General features: G+C 47.2%; 3 protein-coding genes across 5 annotated transcripts; all 3 read right to left on the minus strand.

The window, feature by feature from the left end:
- Positions 1-4,850: 4,850 nt before the first annotated feature.
- LOC114845118 (regulator of G-protein signaling 13-like) lies at positions 4,851-6,608 on the minus strand. Its single transcript, XM_029132954.3, has 5 exons — positions 6,404-6,608; positions 6,218-6,277; positions 6,072-6,133; positions 5,822-5,988; positions 4,851-5,734 (listed from the first exon to the last, which is right to left on the minus strand). The coding sequence occupies exons 1-5, from the start codon at positions 6,484-6,486 to the stop codon at positions 5,552-5,554; spliced, it is 555 nt and encodes a 184-aa protein (XP_028988787.1). The 5' UTR covers positions 6,487-6,608; the 3' UTR covers positions 4,851-5,551.
- A 2,818-nt stretch (positions 6,609-9,426) lies between these two features.
- On the minus strand, positions 9,427-11,081 carry rgs1 (regulator of G protein signaling 1). Of its 3 annotated transcripts, none has more exons than XM_055503883.1 (4): positions 10,888-11,081; positions 10,641-10,701; positions 10,404-10,570; positions 9,427-10,338 (listed from the first exon to the last, which is right to left on the minus strand). In XM_055503883.1, exons 1-4 carry the CDS (start codon positions 10,918-10,920, stop codon positions 10,162-10,164), a joined length of 438 nt encoding a protein of 145 aa, XP_055359858.1. In that variant the 5' UTR covers positions 10,921-11,081; the 3' UTR covers positions 9,427-10,161. The 3 variants fall into 3 exon arrangements, with proteins under 3 accessions (XP_055359858.1, XP_028987632.1, XP_028987633.1); XM_029131799.2 differs by having other exon boundaries at positions 10,641-10,725; XM_029131800.2 differs by having other exon boundaries at positions 10,641-10,720; positions 10,988-11,072.
- Positions 11,082-14,164: 3,083 nt separating this feature from the next.
- rgs18 (regulator of G protein signaling 18) lies at positions 14,165-18,723 on the minus strand. Its single transcript, XM_055503884.1, has 6 exons — positions 18,574-18,723; positions 17,789-17,956; positions 17,338-17,442; positions 17,055-17,116; positions 16,441-16,607; positions 14,165-15,512 (listed from the first exon to the last, which is right to left on the minus strand). The coding sequence occupies exons 2-6, from the start codon at positions 17,911-17,913 to the stop codon at positions 15,258-15,260; spliced, it is 714 nt and encodes a 237-aa protein (XP_055359859.1). The 5' UTR covers positions 17,914-17,956; positions 18,574-18,723; the 3' UTR covers positions 14,165-15,257.
- Positions 18,724-18,980: the final 257 nt, after the last annotated feature.

Genomic DNA, 18,980 nt, shown 5'->3' on the forward strand with positions numbered 1-18,980 from the left:
GTTTCATGAGCTGTAATGAACCCTGTCTGTGTCTATTAATAGGATCTTTTCATTAAGGTAATTTTGACATCTTACAGAAAGAATGCTTTGGTCAAAATAATAGGACCAACAATTTTTGAAAAAACTTAAATATACTATAAACATATTAAAATAATAAAATTACTTTTTTGTGTTTTAATAAAACAAACAGTGTCTGTGGAGGACCAGAATTTGGCATGACATAATCCGAAAAAGGATTTTGTCTTGTTGCTCTTTCTACAAAAGCTATGATATCGGACAACTCTTCCAAATGACATCATCTAATGTGAAAATCCATTAATCCATCCACTACAGGTAGATTTATGTTTCCGAACAGAAAGGGGGAATTGAATTTCAAAGCTTATTCATATAAGCTAATTCTTCAAACTAGAGACATATGATACAAGTATAAACTTGAGCTGACTTTCAATGTTCAGTCCATATTGTAAGTGCTGCCACTCACCCCTGGATGGCAGTAGCAGACAGATGGTAACGGATTCATCCGTGCAAAACACATGGAAATGAATTAGTCTCATAGTCTAATAGCTGGTTTTAACAGTGGAACAACTTTGTATGGTTTTCTGACAAAATGTTTTTACTATAGCAACATGTCAGAATGTGTTTATAGTTCATTTAAATGCATACATACATGTTTATTTAAAATGTTGCAAGTGCAACCTTAATAGTCCTGAAATGTATTTCACACATACCAACTAATGAATTAATAAAGTTCATATCAAATGCAGTGACTTCCCCAGCCTCTATCATCATAATCGCAGTCTTACCTCACTGTGCAGCAGATGCCACTGCCTGCAGTATGATGTCATGACATTTGTACTTCTCAGACATTATGCTACTCAGGTGATGAAGAGGCTGGTTCCTGTGTCTGAGTCTGTGTTACCCAACAGGAGGTTTCTGTTGCTCAGACCGAATGAAGCGTGGGAAGGAGTCATTCTCCAACAGACCCTACATTTATTCTGTGCCATAATAAAACACGATGGATCGGGCTGCTGGAGACTGACTCATGACATCTCTTGTGCAGAAACCTGAGCGTACATGCAAACATATGCAATGCAAAGCACTGCTTAAATACCTAAACATGCAGTACAGACTGTGGTACATACTGTATACACAGAGCAGCCACCTGCGTTGTTACCACAGAGAGTATCTATTTAAAATGCTGGTTAAGGTTGTTTATGTACAGTTATTGAGACGAAACCGGGTTTGAGTTCTAGGTCTAAGTCTAATAAATAATTATTCATGTGCAAATGAAGTGAACATTTTCCATACTTCTCTGCAAAAAGATTGTTCCAGTAGAGTGTATAATTCACCTCTACGGGAGACCTGTGCTTAATAAATTCTTCATAACCCCTTGTGATTTCCATGTTAATGTGTTCACCTTTGAGACCCCTGCTGAGGGTCAAAGCAAGATTAAAATCCAGCGGCGATGTCAAGACGCTTCCCCCTGAACTCCGGCTCTCGGCACTCATCCCCGTGCGCCTCTGTGTCTTTAACCTCTTCTGACATCCAGTCTGATTGTTACGCGATTAACAGGCCACGCTAAAAGTGCGTCAAACCTTGTGCGCTTCCTTAATGTTTAATTTAGGCAGTGCATCAGAGGCCTTATCGCATTCTCCACAGTTACGTCATTCAGATCAACACTCGTAGTCACAGGTCAGGTGGTGGTTGTTTTTCATATTCTAGTCTTTTTAAGCCTCCATTTGTTCATGTTCATGTGTCTTTACGTAATCCGATGTTGTCTCTGTGGTTGAGGTTGTCATTAGGAGCATTACTTCAACTAAAGCTTAGCTGTTGCTATTCTTAGCCTATAGGTGCTGTAGTCAATAGGAAAAAACTAAATAACTTTGGATATCATTTGCATTTTTTCCAGAGCACGCTCTGTTCCAACTTACCGTAATTACTTTGGAGCAAAATACTACACAGCATGCTCTCAGACGGAGCAGTAGCCTCCTCTTCAGAACAGAGAGGCAGCAGCACTTGATCAGATAACTAAAACTAACAATGAAAAAAAGATTCAGCCAGTTTATCAATTTAGATCAAAAGCAGAATGGAGGAAGGTGTTTTATCGCTCATTGTCAAGACTTGAAAAGACAGAAGGCCACAAATTCTGTTTGTCAGTTTCAGGACCAAACTCACAAGCTTCTTTTCCCAATATTTCTATATTTTTTGTCATTTATGTGTTGTGTTGTTTTATTTTGAAGTAATGTAGCAATGGGTCTGGGTCTGTAACCTACTGGATTTTTGGGGTTAGAGACCAGTCAGAGTGAGATATCGTCTGGGCACCATTACTGTCTTTGCAAACTTTCATGAAACTGTCAGTAGTTAGACATGAATGAGTCAAAGTGAGTCATGTGATGAATGTGTGCTCTGGAGGGAACGTATAGGAAGTGTAAGTAACAGAGCGTGATTGAGAACAAGCCACTACTAGGACCACACAAACCAAACAAGGCCGGTACAGACAGGCCTGAAGTCCTTCTTGAAATGAGTCTGTGATGCAGCTGAATTGGCGCCTGGTTCGCAGGACTAGTCTGGGTTGTGTTTACAGGAAGTGAGAGAAAAGCTGCAGCCTCATTAAAAGTGCACTGTAAAGTATTCGTGACTCTGAGAGCACGTCATCAAGTGAATAGACTTAGGTGCAGTAAGCGAAACATGCAGAACAGGGAGGTAAAGCAGGACGTCTGCGTGTTGTTTTTACACCGGTGCTCACGTTGAACCGCTTTAAGCTCGCAGGCTTCTAGGTCACGACTCGTTGCAGGAAGTGGAACAAAACTGTGTCGCTTTAAAAACAACACGCACTAAGAAGTTAGCAGATGTTTATGATTCAGAAATACAGATTTATAGGACGGGCCCTGAGAGGGTTTATGGTTATTTGGTGACGTGTGATCACGTACACATCGCTGGTGTGAAGGCGGTTAACAGCTGTGCTTTTGGGGGTTTCACACCTCAGCGTCACCGTGAACACGGTCGGGCCAGAGCGGGTTCCCCCCAGCGCCGTACGCAGCAACACAACAGTGGCAGCCCGGCTGTTCGTTTGCGGGGCACAGGGCGAAGACGACGGGTTCACACCGAAGCCTCGTGCTTTTGGCCGCGGCGCTTCGGTCAAAACTGAAAATGAAAACGCCAACTTGCACTTCTTCTTTCGAGGAGACGCTGATCAGCCCCGCTAGCTAGCTAATGGCTACGTGTGATGTCTGGTGCAGGTCCTGGCTGAGAGCGCCGTGTGCCCCGTTTGACCTGCCGTGACCTTTGGCAGCTGCGACGTGAGGCTCAGATCATAAGATTAGTGTGGGGAACCGCACTGTACCTGCCGAACACCCGCTTGTTTGCCTTGACTTCATTCAAATCCTTTATTCAACTGAAACACATTTAATCTCTCAGAAATGTTTAACACTGGTAAATGTTCACCTTCCTTTGAAACAAAGAGGCCTTTGTTGAAAATGGATTGATGAGCAGCATGTGTGGCTCCAAACAGACGACATGACAGCTGAACCTGTATCCGTCAGACATAAATCCTACCCTCAGTTAAATGATGGTGTCTGGATGAACATCATGCGCGCGGCAACTCGAATATGCGACCTCGTTTTTTCTTTTTTGTCAGCGCTCGTCGCGGTTATATGAGTAATCTCGTAGGATGTTCTTGTTACTAATAAACAGAGCGGCGAAAAGAGAAAAGGCGGAAACGGTGAGCAGACAGGCATCTGTTTAGCGCTTCAGAGCGGCAGAAGGCGATAATGATCTGAACTGAGACACAAAACGTTCTCACGCAGCCAAAAGCTCCGTTGGCAGAAACACAGAACCGCTGCGATGCCTTCGCTCTCGCAAATTGTCATCTTTTAATGTCTGAAAGTGTTTCACAGCTGTTGTGTATGAGCCTCAGTCGCTATCAGCCTTTACGTGACAAGCAGGACTAAAAAAGGATGTGGTTGAACAGTCGGGTCAAACGCCTTCCTGATTTTTGTCACCCTGGTGATACCCGATGGGTTCCCACAGATAAACTTCCTTTTTTTTTGTCATCAAAAAGCAGTTTCGCTTTTGGAGCTGTGCGCAACAAGAACAATCTACAAATTGCAGCGCCGACAAATAAAGAGCTGAATGGTGAAACAAAGCGCGAGTGATCGGTTGACTAACGGGACGAGCTCGAGGCAGGTTGTTAAACATGAAAGGCCTGTGACACATTCACGGCTCACGCTGTGGAGGTGGAACAATTATGCAGCTAATTCATGTAAGCCGCAATCAACTGTATGACACACAAACCCAGCATGTTAGCGTGTCGCCACCACCTCAGTCCTACTTTTGTGGAATGAAATAAAAAATTATATTATACAATATTTAAGTCATTTCGAGTAAATCTTACTTACTTTCCGTGAAACAAAGCTAAGAACAAAGGATGTTACTGTTGCAAAGGCTGTAAAGTCCCTTCGGGAAATGTGATGATTTGTGATTCATGGCAAAAAAAACACACACACTGAGAAGAACAGAGTGTACACAGGCAGCTAATCAGTTAGCTTAGCATAAAAACCTGGAATCTGTAGGAAAATGGCCCCTGTTTCAGTTGAATAGAGATTAAAAACAAAACAAATAAAGTTATTGAGGGCCAGTTTGTCTGGTTTTTGTGTTATCTTTGTGTAGTTTTAGCCCTGCACTACGGAAATGAAAGTGAAAATATTATTCTCGCCCAAGAATATTTCCCAAAAGACCTAGTGTTACAGAGAAGGTGGCTTTCTGGTAGAGACTCAAGCCTTTAGCATCGAACCCGATCTTGTTTGTGATTTTCTGTCTAATAGCAACAAATTTTAGTCAGCGCGCCACAGTAATTGAAAAATAATTTATTTGATTTCAGATTTCAGAGCAGATGTAATATTTTGAAATGGTCTGAAAGCAATTCTGCTGTTTACATTGAGCGTAAACCTATACAGTAGCTTATAATGTATTATCATAGTATATTTTAATTTCAGTAGTACTTCAACAGAAGGAGTGTCAAAAATGAAAAGTATATACACTCCATTGAAAAAGTAGCCATTCCCTGTCGATGGCTCACTGAAACCCAACGTCAGTGCCGTTGATGCACTTTCATCTCGTGGTTGCTGTTGCTTGCACCACATGCACTTCCTGGTGCGTCTCACAAAAAGTCCCCAGCGTTTTCACTCATCATTCATATAACCTCGGCGAGAAACGCCTCACTTTTACATCACTTTTCACAGCTGCTGCTGTTTTTTTTTTTCGTTCTTCTTTTTTTTTTTTTTGCAATACATTTCATTTTTGACACGAGCACATGATTTCCCGTCACCCCAGTCAGTTCTGAGCAGTGGCTGCATCTCTATGTAAGTCAGCAGGCGGCCACCGAGGACACCAAAACATGGCTTCATCATGCTTCGGCTACTTTGGGTTAGAATTGCCAGCGGGGGTCCCAGAACAAGCTAACGTACACCCTCAGGCCGTCCAGTACGCGGCTCAGCTTCACAGTCCAGCTTCAACAAGCAAAGTGTCTCTAGCAGGTGTTTGCTTTACATCCTCACAGCACTGATTCTGATGTGGAGTTCATTAGCGCCTGATAAATGTCAGACCTGAGGAAACGGGGGTAGGAGTCCCTCTCCATCAGCTGGTAGACAATCTTCTGGGCTTCGTCGAAGCAGACAGTGGTGGGCGCGTGAATGTTCCCCCGGATCACTTCTCTGGTCTTGTGATCGATGTTGATCTGCAATCGGAGGATAGAGAATGAAGACTGATGCAACGTGTAATGAGATAAGAGCGCTATATCCATCTGCACTGATCAAATCAATACCTCTCTCTGGGCCTCAGCTTGAATGTAGAGCTTGAAGATCTTCTTTGCCCTGGAGGACATCCTGAAGGACGACCTGATCTTCTTATAGTCCTCACACACCAGCCAAAACTCAATGTTCTCGTCGCTGAACTCCGACTTCAGGAAGGCCTGGAATATCTTTGTTCCATCTAAACCCACAGGGGCGATAAACAGGGGTGAGGCGGCGTTGGCACAAAGTAGAGGCTCTGGGTTTATATGTTGGTGAACTCACATTCAGACGATAAAAGCCTTTCTAGGGAGTCCGACCACTGGCACATCTCTTCGACACAAAGCCTGCGGAGCAGCAAAGCGGGGTCACGCTCAGCGTCACGGGTCAAGGCTTCAAACGTTCGTCTGGAGAGGTTTTGCTCCACTTACCCCTTAGCGTTTGCGGCTTGAGACGATCTGCGCTGCAGTCGAGACTTCAGGTTCCCCCCCCTGGTGAATCGAGCGCAAAAATAAAGGCCTTTTACTCACAGGCTCACTTTTCTATGAAATATGCATCTGTCGCCACTTGAAATAGGGGAGGAGGAGCTCTGCAGAAGCCCACAATTAAATATTTACCTGTCTTTGCTCCTCTTCTTTGGCTCGGCGTTGACGTCGAGGTGCTGGAGCTCCCGTGTCTGTGATGTGAGCAGACTTGGCATGGCGACGGCGTGATGAGATGTCGGGCTGCTCGTCGACAGTTGTGAGGTCTCTGACTCCTCTTCGGTGTCTGTGATGGAACCCGCCCAGAGTCGTCTTTTAGGCACCGCGGCCGCCTGAAGCGAAGCAGCGTCACAGCATCGTTTTTCAACTAACCGCAGAAAGAGGAAGTTACGGGTGACGCATGTGGGCTCCGAGCCTGTCGTCTGCTGTGCGTGAAAGCTGGATGGCCGCTCGCCCGGAGTCCGCGGATGCAAATGGGGGCCCGTGGAAGATTGTGCTGATAGGCAAATGCTGCCGTCCCCGTCGTGGTTTGCATCGAGCGGCGACGTTTCTGGGCCTGATTGCAATAAAACGCAGTGTCCTTGTAGATTTAGATTAGATCCTTATTAGGCAGAGCGACGCTTTCATGTGACTATCATGAGATAAAGCAGCCAAGGATGACTGTTGCCAGCTCCTCAGTGAGGAAGTATAACACTAGTCATGACCTTCTGCCAGCTGCTTTACATTTTACACTGAATCTGTCACTGAAAGCACAGGGAAACCTTCCATTTCAGTGTACTACTAATAATTTACTGTATATGCTATAAGTTTACTGTTTATGTTGTCATGTATTACATGTATTACATAATATAGGTCGCATGTACTAAATCCTTTTGATACATTTATCACTAATATACTGTACTTATCAAAAGGATACTTTAAGATTCTTTGGTTTACACTGACGAGGAATTACCCAGCATGCACTCTGGTGTGTTCTTTGGCAAAGAACAAATATTTATGCTACAAATTAATAATATCTTGTTAAATGGGTCAGCGTGGTAACTAATTAACTGTAGTGTTATAAAAAGCCTCAATGAGCATCAGTGGGTGTTTCCTCTTAGTTCTCTGCCTTTGCTGTGTGACCTCTATGTTAAACTGGGTTATGGCAGATCTCAGGTCTGATGGTATATGAGAAAGCATACATATACATATACATATACATATACATATACATATACATATACATAGACATAGACATAGACATAGACATAGACATAGACATGTATATAACAATTGTATATCTTTTTATAACTATAACTCTACTGCTTTTCTGGGGTTTGTCTTTAAATCTTCCACTTTGCCTCGTTGAAGCTTCTCTTCAGTGTCTTTGTTTCCATCTTACAGCTTCTTGCCATTGTACAGTCCTCGACAGTGGGGGCAGACAGGAAGTGTGAAAGGAAACAGAGGGGGAGCATGCATCGAAGGCTGCCCCCTGAAACCAGCCAGGGGCATTTTGGCTACACGAAATTAGTGTCAGACCACTGAGACCCCCGCAGTTTTCCACTTCATACCTGGAGCGCTGCAGACTGCAGACACAGGAGGTGTGATGCAACACAGATAAGACACAACTGTAGAGCCACAGTGATTCTGCACTTCCTGCTTCTGTGTCGAAAGGAAGTTTTGACAAAACAAAGGGTTTTATCTGGTATCTGGAAATTCTTGACCTGTATATTTGCCAGTGGTAGTTCCTTTGTTAATATCAGGGATCTGAACTGTTATCGGCGAACCTGTCAGCGTTTAAGAGGAAATGGACGCAGGTGTGTTCTTTTCTTGTGAATTGTGCGCGTCCGTGTGACATACTGTAGGTGGTGGAGAACCTACAGCAGCAGAACCTGAACCTGCCGATGACAAAGGCTCACTGCCGCCCGTCAGCAGATTTCACAGGAACATGTGAGAGTTTCACTGAAATCATGATGCTGCAGGACAAGTTAGGGGATTACCTCAGTAACTACCCAGGTACCCGACAACCACAGGGATTCTTCTCACTCTGGGGACTTTGATCATACATCCAATTTCATGATAATCCAACCACTGCTTGCTGAAATATTGTGGTGTGACCATGAACCAAAGGTGTGAACTTTGGTCACATCACTAGTGTGTTTAAACTGTCTTCAGACAACAGAATATTATTCATACACGTATTCATGTACATGTGTTATTGACATTTTGTTAAAGTTAAAACTCTTCTCTAAAGTTAAAAGTATAACTGTACTTAAGTGTGTGCAGATGTGCACCATCGCACATACTCCATTGTTTACAAGTAGAATGAATGGATGGGTTTGAACCTTGAGGCTTTGTCATGTTGCTCGTGTTTTGCTCTACAGGAAGCGTTCTGTGCGGAAGAACAGCAGCTAAAGACGAGCTGCGGTCACGTCAACTTTTAGTGATGACATTTTCTTAACCGGTCGCTTCATGCATCTCTGTGTTTCCAGCGTCTGTTGTCTCTGAGAATCATAACCTGGACAAAATATTGAGGGGATCTGCAGCCTTTATGAGGCGAGGGGTTTGTGGCGCCCAGGAGGCGGGTGCAGCAAGAGGTGTCTGTCTGAAGCGGAGGAGCACACACACACACACACACACACACACACACACACACACACACACACACACACACACACACACACACACACACACACCAAAACAGAACAGAATGTACGTCTGACACCCCACAGTCACATGCCGAAACCATGCTGTACCAGCTTCCACCTTTCGAACCCAACACACACACACACACACACACACACACACACACACACACACACACACACACACACACACACACACACACACACACACACACACACACACACACACACACACAAATGGGCAGCAGTTCTTCAACTGTAGCATCTCAACCCATGTGTGTCACCGATTACATTGATTCACTATAGATTCATTGTCCACGAAGCAAAATGCGCCACGTGACTTTGAGTCCTCGCCTGAATTTGAACGTCGCCTCTGAAGGACTGTTTGAACACGCACTTCCATATTTGCATGTCTTTTACGTACACTATTAAAATCAGTGTCCTGAGCAAAAAATGATTACACAAACCGATAAAAGAGCAAAGTCTACTTTATCAAAGTCGCCCTGACACCCTTGAAAGGAGATTTACACATGAAAAGGACAAAAAGCTTTGAGAAAGGAGAATTTTTTTATTCATCACATCAGATTGAAATTTGTGATTTAGATGCTTAGATATAATTTTTCTTTACCAATGAATGAACCTGTCTAGCCAGATGAAGCTGCCTGTCTGTCCTCGCGCCTCACACACTCAAACGCCTTCGCTGTCTCGTTTCGCCCTGGCTTCGAATCCAACCTACAGCCGAGATGTTGCAGGAAGTGGCCATAGTTTTACTTTCCATTTCAGCCAGTGGCGCCTCTGTGCGAGGCAGCTGAGGAGCTCTGTTGCCACCTGGTGCTCGCGAGCCCGGCGGCAGGTCAACAACAACCTACAATCATTTGCATCGCATTCAAAGGGACCTGGAGCCCATGAGTTTCTGTTTTTAAGAGGCAGAACACTCATTTATTTGCATGTCTAGGCTTTGTATTGGCATCATCAATTCCATCAAGCGTTGATAATACTTCACAATACAGGAATCTTTTTTATTATCATTAAAGTCATGGAGAAGAAGACGCATGTGCACAAAATCCGCTTAGCATTAACAATATTAGGGAGGTGAAGTATAATACAAGCTGCAAACCATCTCAAGCCGTACGTGTCTACTGAATCACACAGGTGGGGAGAAGCTAGCTGCTACGCTGTACTGGACTGTACGGCATAAACCTGGTGTCCGCGCCGGGACCGGAGCGCTGGACGGGGGCTTGGGCGCGAGGGTTGCGGGTTCGAACACCGTCACCTGGAGGCGGCCCTCCTCAGGAGGCCCTGGTAGATGTCCGACTTGAGGAAGCGCGGGTAGCAGTCCCTGGCCATCAGGCTGTAGACGAGCTTCTGCGCCGAGTCGAAGGACGCCAGCGTCGGCTGGGAGATGTTCTTGGTTATGTTTTCTCTGGTGCTGCAGTCTATGTTGATCTGGAACCAGAGACGTCACGTTAGATGAGCAAACCCGCGTGTGTTCGGACGTGCAGCGCGTTCACCTGTCTGGGGGCCTCTGTCTGGACGAACTCTGAGTAGATCCTGTTGGCGGAGGAGATCATCTCGGGCGCGGTCTTGGTTTTCTTGTACTCCTCGCACGCGAGCCAAAACAGGATGTTCTCCTCGCTGTACTCGGACTTCAGGAACTCCCGGAACGCTATCTGTCCGGCTGGAAAACCACGGACCAGTCAGCAGACGCGCGCGCACACGCACGGGCAGTGCGATCAGAAGACACTCACCTTTGCAGCTGAGGACTTTGTCCACCGATTCGCTCCAGGTCTCAACGTCATCAAGGGGATCCTTGGGAAAGCAACACAATCTACCCTTGAAAAGAGCATCAGGATCTATCACTAGCCCAGTTATCTGTCAACTCCACACGTTACCACATTCCACCTGTCCAGCTATGCAATAAAAGTGTCAGTTAGGCATTTTTCAATCACTAACAGCCCCATCAGGAGCAAAGGCACAATTCAAAGTGAGACTTACAGTGAGTGAAAACCTCCTTGGCATTTTCCACATGGCTGCTTTTAAGCTGCTGCCTGCTGAAAATGGTAAAGGCCCAATAATCAAATATGCAGTAACTCACTTTATCGCCATCTCCACGTCCTCTACCGAGAGAGACAGAGATAAGATCCTGCCAGACTGAAGATGGGGTTGTGATTGTTTAGAAATGAGAGAGTCAAGTGGCTGAACAAATCCAAATGACCCCCCCCCAACATGAATGGAATATATGGAAATGTGCATGCAAAGCGTTGCTGGGAGAGACTGGGCATCCTCCTGCGTCCCTCGACTGTCGCCGCCGTGATTTAAGATGACCTCACTGGTGAACGTGCGCGCGACAGCGTGATGCCGGCGAACATGTGCACTTAGATAAACCAGTCCACAAAAACCAAGCACCTCGTTTCTTCGTCAAACGGGGGATTTACGCTGAGGATAACGACGAGAGAAGTGCCTCTCTGGGACTGTGCAATGGTCAGGAAATATATTGACCATAAACAAATAGCCATAAACAAATTCACTATTAAGGAAAAGACTGGCCACCCTTCCATTTGCATATCTGCAATGTTCCTTATTCATCACAATAACAAAAGCATAAACAAGCGCTGGTTTATTAATGAGCCTCACACCTTCAGCTGATTTATCGCTGGCCAGAAATGATACTTGTTTATGTGCGTGTCCACTTCCTGGATCAACAGAGAGCTACAGTATAGGCCCCAGTATATATAACACAAGCGCATGGCTGAGGCCTCATTTAAAGTGGATGTGCTGCTTTGAACAGGACTTCTGCTAATCCATGGAAACCTGTCACCCTCATCCCAGTAATAAGTACAGTCCCAATTACCTACTGGGTTTTTTGAATGAACTCGTAGCTCCCGCTGCATCCGATTTAGTTGGAGAGCTGTTTGTTGTTCGGTTCGGTCTAATAAGCTTTGTGTGAAATGGATTTTAGTGGGACAACGGAGGGGAGTTTGTCTGAAAGCTCGGCTAAATTGTGAGAAAATCATTGTCATGCATGTGAACATGCAAACACTGGCTATTTGCCGCAGCACTACGCAAAGTGTCCCTGGAGCTCATTCACATCTAGTGGATCCTTTATCTGAAATGGGACGTGCGTCTTTGTTTGAATAGCGGCCGATCAGCGCATCGGGGAGGTAGTCCGACGAAGGCCGAGGCTGGTGAATCTGCATCAGGCTTTATCTGGTCAGGTTCAGCGCTGGTGACATAACATTTACATCCACGTGTGTGATTCCTGTGGGTCTGCTGGCTGTGGACAGGGTGTGAAAACACATGTCCCATAATAAGCACGGTACCCTGCGCTGACCTTCCTGACCACCGGCGCCGACGCCATTGGCTCAAACAAAACCAAAGCATGTAAATCCTAATAGGTGATGGAAAACACCCGGGCTGCCCCTATTTGCATGCGTGCGGACGCACCAGCACCAGGAATTTGATTTTCAAAAAAGGCCACAGCCGAGAAGTCTGCAGACGAGACCCGTGTGATGCTCACGCTCGCTTTCCGGGGGCAAAGTTACCCTGAAAAAAAAAACAGTGTCTCCCCAAAAGCCCAGCTTCAAAGCTCTCACTGATTTGTTGCCACGCATCCACTGTGATGCTCCGCTTACACAGCAGGTCACGGCGGCCTCACGGCGACCTGCACTTCCTCCTCCGCCCACAGGGGGGCGCTCCAGTCCCGCCCACGCCTCCTTCCCCCGCGTCCGCCTGTCTCTGTCAGCGTTGACGCCGCTGCCGCTGCGGCTCCGGCTCGCCTTGTTCAGCGCAGCGTGAAGGGGATTTGCCGCAGAAGCTTCAGGAGACCTGGTTGTTTAGAGAAGGAAACAAAATGTGATTTGAATCAGATTTCAAGCCACTGGACGTATTTGATTGCATTCGCTTTAATTAGAAGCTCTCTTATCGCTTTCTCTTGACTTGCCCGGGGACCAAAGTGACCTATCTTTCTATTCTAGCTTACTTTTACCCGTTGAGCAGTAAACTTCATGTACTATCTGATGCTCCATAAATAATATATCAAATCAAATAAACTCTAGGCTGAAGCTCTGAACCAAAGTAAAAACAGCCTGAGTTAGTAACACAGTTAAGCTGCATTGTTAATGCAGCAAATGTTTATTATCATATTTTCCCTTATCAATAGGAAACAATGCAAGAGTGAAGCATTCTTCCATCCTCTGGAAATGATTCTTCAGGATAATAATCCTGTATGGCCTCCAGATATTCAATGGTGAGAATGTGTCCATTTTTCCCCCCTCCTGCATAAACAGAAGTTTCCAAACACGCTCAGAACACTTGCTGAAGTCCGGGGCGTAAAACTGACAGTAGCACCTTCCCTTTAACCTTGAGACTCTCCAACCGAGCACAGCCTCCTGTGTGGACCGCGCTGAAATTTATCTGGGCATGTCAATATCTAGGCCGAGCAACAGCGCCGGCACATTTCACAGCTCGATGTGCCGTATGAACTCAGGACTTGGCAAATTTACAGTATTCATAAATTTGTCTCTCGTAAAGTGAACTAGAAGAACATCTGACGTCGGGCGTCGGTGGGGAAAATGGCACGTGTCTGAAAGCGTGAGGCCAGAGCGCAAAGAGTGCAAAACCCTGACAGACTCCGGCTCCGAAACAAAAAGAGCCTCTTTGTTCGAATAAATCTGTGTAAAACTGTATCAGACGCCAACAACAGGTCTTCTTGCCTTAATGCGCTCGCGCCGCCGTTGCGAGCCTCATATCTCCAGACAAACTGCTTTCTTACTGCTTTGTTTCCCTTCAGAGGGTTTTTTTTCTTTTTTTTCACAATCCATCTCTCACTTGCGGACGATTTCAGAGGCTCTCGGTCTGAGTCCCAAATTTAAATACCGGCGGGGACGAAACAGAAATCTGCCAGCCAATTCTTTTGCCGGCAACTAATCTGAGGCGGTGATGAATTTGGCAGACCAGCTGAGCTTCTACCTTTGTTAGCACATCATTACACCCCGCCCGCCCCCCCTTCCTCTGTATTTGTGCAAGAGACAGCGAGAGGCGGGCGCCGTCAGGACGGATGCATAATTAACAGGAGCCGTGAGGGATTTGTAAAATGACACAACATGTGTCGGGATGCGTTTTCTTCCTCCAAACGCAACCAGGAGTGCGTGAAAGGTTAACAAGCCGAACCGGCCCTGCGGGTCCGCCGCCGTGTCCGCGTCGGTGCTGGGATTATTACCAGCACTGTATATATTGTTGCAGCATCGCTGACACTTTTCATAGTTAATGAGTGTTTGTCTTTGTAAAAAAAAAAAAAAAAAAAAAAAGGAGCGGAGCTGGTGCCTACATGTATGGCAGCATGAATAATTCTGTGCAGTGTGGTGTGAGTTGATAAAGTCTATTAATTTTTCAGAGATTTCGAATAGGCAGCCCTCCCCACCACCACCACCAGTGCAATATGCACACATTACAGCTCCATTTGTCTCATTCAGCTGTGGACGTGCAATGTAAAGACCTCATTAAGGCGATTTTCAAAAGAAAACGTTTTATTGGAAGGACTACAGTATGTACATTTCACAACAGACAGGGATCTGAGTTGTCGAAGATAAATTATTATAATTATTATAACGGTGGCAAACTGGACAAAACAACAGTCAGAGTTATTACAGTGCAATATTAGTATGCGATACCCACAGATGAGAATGGCACAGGTTTGAGTGAACAGCACAGGTGACAGATCTACGTCTCTGCAGGTTCCTCCGCCGCAGGTTGTCGCGGCAGCGATTGGGCGTTTTAATGAGAGGTGGCCAAATTTAACGAGATGCGTCTGGATTGGTGCAATTAGAGGAGCGGGGTCTCGGCGCGGCAGCCCGTTCTGGGGCCGGGTTCCGTCAGCGGCGCCTCGTCTGAGATCCTGCCTCCAAACATCCTATTGTCATTCAAGATTTGCGAGCTTTGATAAAATATAGAAATCATCAGAAAAATAAAAAAGGGAGAGAGATAGTTCCCTCCACAAGCTGTGTGCTGCCTCCGAGGAAGACAACTGAAAGATTGCTGCTCCAGCTGCTGCAGAATAATTTGAGTCCTTCATCTAACGGCGGCGGCGCTCGCTTCCGAGCGGCTGAAGCTCGGCCGGCGTTTTCAGATAACCGCGCGGCCGCCGCCGATTCACGCCTTCCTGATCAAAGTTCAACGAGGAGGCCGGCGTGCATGTGCCGTCTGAGTCCCACACCTAAATGGCACCGGCCCTCGTCTTTTCACTTAAGGACGCCGTTAAACCGAATCTCACACATTTCACCTGCGGTAAGAGAAAAATAATGCAATCTGTGCTCCGCTAGGATGGTCTCCTACAAAAGCCCGGGCTTCGCAGTTTGGCCGGCCTGCCGCTACCAGGCCGAGGGCTCGGCCGTGGCCTCGCCGCGCTCGTTAAACACGCAGGACCGTGACCTCCGGCGGAACATGGTGGCCCCGGGCCCTTTCCTCCTGGTGAGGCGCAGGTAAAGGTCCGAGGCCAGGAACCTGGGGTAGCAGTCCCTTTTCATCAGGCTGTAGATCTTCACCTGCGCGGCGTCGAAGCAGCTCTTGGTGGGACGCGCCACTTCCCTCTGGATGGCCGTCTTGGTGTCGTGGTCGATGTTGACCTGGGTGAGAGGAAGCAGGAGCGCGGTGAGCCAAACACGGGACTAGATGTGGAAGTTTACCATTCGCGTCGCCATTTCGGATTCAGTGCAGAACGAACGCGGGGCACAATTGTCCCACGGAGGCAGGTTTGCTCTGCTGAGGTGAGGACGAGCGAGGGAAACCCCCCCAGAACTTCTATGTGGTTGAGCTCGTGTTGGTGTTGGCGTCACGTGACCCTAATCATTCAGATCATCAGCTGAATTTCAAACAGACAATTGCACAGCATTCTGGATGCACTGTTAGGAGTCTGTAACGCCCTAAAGCTGACATTCACACATGTAGAGCATCAACCATCAGCAGCACTGGAGCTCAGTCATTTCCATCCAACGCTCCCCCTCAAATCACCCAAGTTGGCGTCAGCGCTCATGAGCTGCGGCGCCTTTCGTATTCGCATATACATTCATCTTTAACTGAAAGTGTGTGGGTGATGCTCTCGCTCGCTCGCTCTCTCTCTCTCTCTCTCTCGGGTCTCATTGTGCAAAGAAGCCTCAAAACCTCAAAGCAGACACCAGGGGCTATAACGGACGGACCCGCCGCCGGCCTCGGCGGCGGTCGCGTCACCTTTCAGACGGAGCGGCCGCCTCTCAGACCTCATCCGTCCCCGACAGAAAGCAGCCGACCTGCTTTGCAGCGGCGCGTGCGCTGGATGCACGACCCCCCGGCGCTGCCAGACCCGACGGGCGCTCACAAAGGTCAGCCCGCCGCAGGCTCATGACTATGTAGCTCCTCGACACTCGCCCACTGATAGTTTTATTACAGTGACATAAATATTTTAAACCTCCCACAGCCGAAGAAAATGCTAATCTTCGGGGGTTGTTTGAGCCTTTATAGCCGATGCTGCAGCGCTACACGCATTCACGGAGCGCACAATAAATAAACATTCCGTACCTCTTTAGGGGCCTCCGATTCGATAAATACTGTATAAATATATTTGGCTTTGGACAGCAGCTTTGTCTTGGAATCGATAGTCTTGTACTCTTCACAGGCCAACCAGAACTCGATGTTTTCTTCACTGAACTCTGTCTTGAGGAACTGGGAGAAGGTTTCTATTCCATCTGATGCACAGACACAAAGACAAGACTGTGAGTTCACGGCGATGCATGAGGAGAATCAGCTAAAGCAGATGACATTTGATGTAGAAGTATGTATTGAGAAGGAATAGACCAGACAGCTTCCTCATCCCAGAGCCACTATAAAGGACACACTGTAAATGGACGGGTATTGTCGTCACTGGGCGACATTAACAATAGACAGCAGCGCTTTCAGTGCGGCGCCAAAGAGCAGCTCCAGTCATTATGAGGAAGTTGCAAAGTTCCTGCGCTAACAGGCATTAAAAGATGTAGTGAAACCCCCGCCCCCTCCCTCTCTTCATTAACTATTGATCGCCCCCTCAGCTCACAATTCAAATGCAGCAAAGTGTCTGACAGCGGGAAAAGGCGGTTTGAAACAACGCGTCCGAGAAGGTTTGGGGGGTGGTGGCGGGTGGGGGGCAATGATCTGACCTGAGTGCTTCAGCAGCTCTTCAAAGGAGTCGCTCCACTGCAGCGCTGCTTCCGGTGGGATGCTGCAATGGAAGCACAGACGCAGTCAGGCCTCTCCTAATGATGCAGCAGGAAACGCTCCGGATCCCCTCCGCGAGACGTCGGGATCTCATGTTTTTATACATGGACGTGTGCAATGAGCGGTGGAGGCGCACACCACTCACACAACAACACACACAACAACACACACACACACACACACACACACTGAGCCGAATATGAAATTAATGACACCCCGTCTCACTTGCTGGTTGCAGCATTTGTCTTCTTCTGGGGACTGACGTTTTCATGAGAGCCCGACTTGGTGAGAAAAAGGCTCAGTCGGCTCTTCCTCTCCTTGTCTTTCAGCCTGCGAACAATGCAGAGAAACGCGTCAGGTTCCACAAACAGCTATCGGCCGCATCAGCAACTTATCGGGCCGTTGCTGCTCGCAGACACTTTTCTAAAGTGGCTCGGGAAACGCTGGAAATCACACGCCGGCGTTCAAAGAGAAGTTACGTGTTGCAACGTGCTGTCTATTAGTGCAGAACCCATGAAAACACCCCCCCTGTCAGTATCATGCTGCTATCAGTCAAACACCCGTCTGTTGGAGAAGAAACTGGCCCTTAACCTCTTATCACTAAACCAAACACGTTCATCAGCACCATAAAATGACTGGTCCTCAGCTGAAGTCAGCGTCTGTTTCACGCGCTCACCTGCTGCTGCTGCCGTCCTTCATCTTCGGCGCTTGCAAGTCTTCTGGACCGAGCATTTTGAAGTGCGCTTCCTCCTTCGGGGCCATGTAGTTGAATTGAGGAAATAGAAAGAGAAGCATCTCCATGCTGCGCGTGTGTCTGGCGCGTGAAGCGTCGGGCCACAAATAGCTCCGTGTTAAAAAAAAAAAAAAATCAAAAAAAAAAAAAAATGCACGTTTAACCCCTCGCTGGATGAGTCACCTCATAAACCTTATAAACCCCGCTCACATCTCATTTCCCACACCTTTTGCTCTACTTCCTGTCACCACTTAGAGCGAAAGAGAAAACCCCCGTGTGTTCGGCATCCTGTCAACTGTTTGCTTAGAATTTTGAAACACATGTGGTTACGCTCATTCATAGCACTTTTTTCAGTTTGGGTTCAGGTAATAGGCATTTTTTTTGTTTTATACACTTTCTTTGCTGCAATTTGATTTTGTGATTGACATATAAATCATATGGAGAGGTCGTTCGTATTCGCGGGGGGTTCGGCCCGCGCCGACAGCAAGGCCAGACGCCGCTGAAATGTAATGAATAATAAAAGTGTCTGCGCACAGTCTGGGCTCAGCTCCTTCCAGGACATCACATCTCTAATGGAGAGAGACAAACTGGAAGGCGGCCGGAACAGGTGCATTCTGGGGCCGGTGGAGACAAACGTGACGCCATTGTTCGAGAGCGATACCAGGACCTTTACGCCTCCTTTAGTGGCCAAAGGCACGCGGGCCGTCTCTTATCTGTATTTTTATTACCTTCGGCGGCAGCGAGCCGGTTCCTCATCACAGGCGCCCTGTGCTTTGTTGACAGCTTCGCGCCCTCTCGTCTTTCTCAGCCACCTGAGGGATTTCCCAGCTCCGCTGAAGGACTTCCCAGGCGAGCCGGGGTTCTGTCGGTCGCTCTCCCCAAGGCTCCCCGGGCGACGCCGGAGGTCAGGTCACCTAACGCAGCACTCCATCACTTCCCTTCTTAGACAAATAGCTCTGACACAGGCCGGGCGTGCGTTTGGGGGTCATTGTCCCGATCGAAGACGACGGATGATCCTGCTCGGCGCTCGCTGGACGGGACCGAACGTCCTCGTTACAGTGCACGTCTTAATTCATAGACATTCCTGGTAAATTTTAAGACGCCACAAATTCACAGCAGTTAAAGTCACAGTTAC

Source organism: Betta splendens, chromosome 17 (genome assembly GCF_900634795.4).
Source record: "Betta splendens chromosome 17, fBetSpl5.4, whole genome shotgun sequence".
Lineage (NCBI taxonomy): Eukaryota > Metazoa > Chordata > Actinopteri > Anabantiformes > Osphronemidae > Betta > Betta splendens.

Bases quoted from the DNA above. Each gene is read 5' to 3' on its own strand.
- LOC114845118 (XM_029132954.3), bottom strand. From the start codon at position 6,486: ATGCCAAGTCTGCTCACATCACAGACACGGGAGCTCCAGCACCTCGAC. The intron at 5,989-6,071 runs GTGAGTTCACCA...CTGTGGGTTTAG, and splicing joins AAGGCTTTTATCGTCTGAAT to ATGGAACAAAGATATTCCAG. The intron at 5,735-5,821 runs GTATTGATTTGA...CTCCGATTGCAG, and splicing joins AAGCTGAGGCCCAGAGAGAG to ATCAACATCGATCACAAGAC.
- rgs1 (XM_029131799.2), bottom strand. From the start codon at position 10,920: ATGTGGAAAATGCCAAGGAGGTTTTCACTCACT. The intron at 10,571-10,640 runs GTGAGTGTCTTC...GTGGTTTTCCAG, and splicing joins CAAAGTCCTCAGCTGCAAAG to CCGGACAGATAGCGTTCCGG. The intron at 10,339-10,403 runs GTGAACGCGCTG...CTCTGGTTCCAG, and splicing joins AGACAGAGGCCCCCAGACAG to ATCAACATAGACTGCAGCAC.
- rgs18 (XM_055503884.1), bottom strand. From the start codon at position 17,913: ATGGAGATGCTTCTCTTTCTATTTCCTCAATTCAACTACATGGCCCCG. The intron at 16,608-17,054 runs GTCAGATCATTG...TCTGTGCATCAG, and splicing joins AGAGCTGCTGAAGCACTCAG to ATGGAATAGAAACCTTCTCC. The intron at 15,513-16,440 runs GTACGGAATGTT...CCTCTCACCCAG, and splicing joins AATCGGAGGCCCCTAAAGAG to GTCAACATCGACCACGACAC.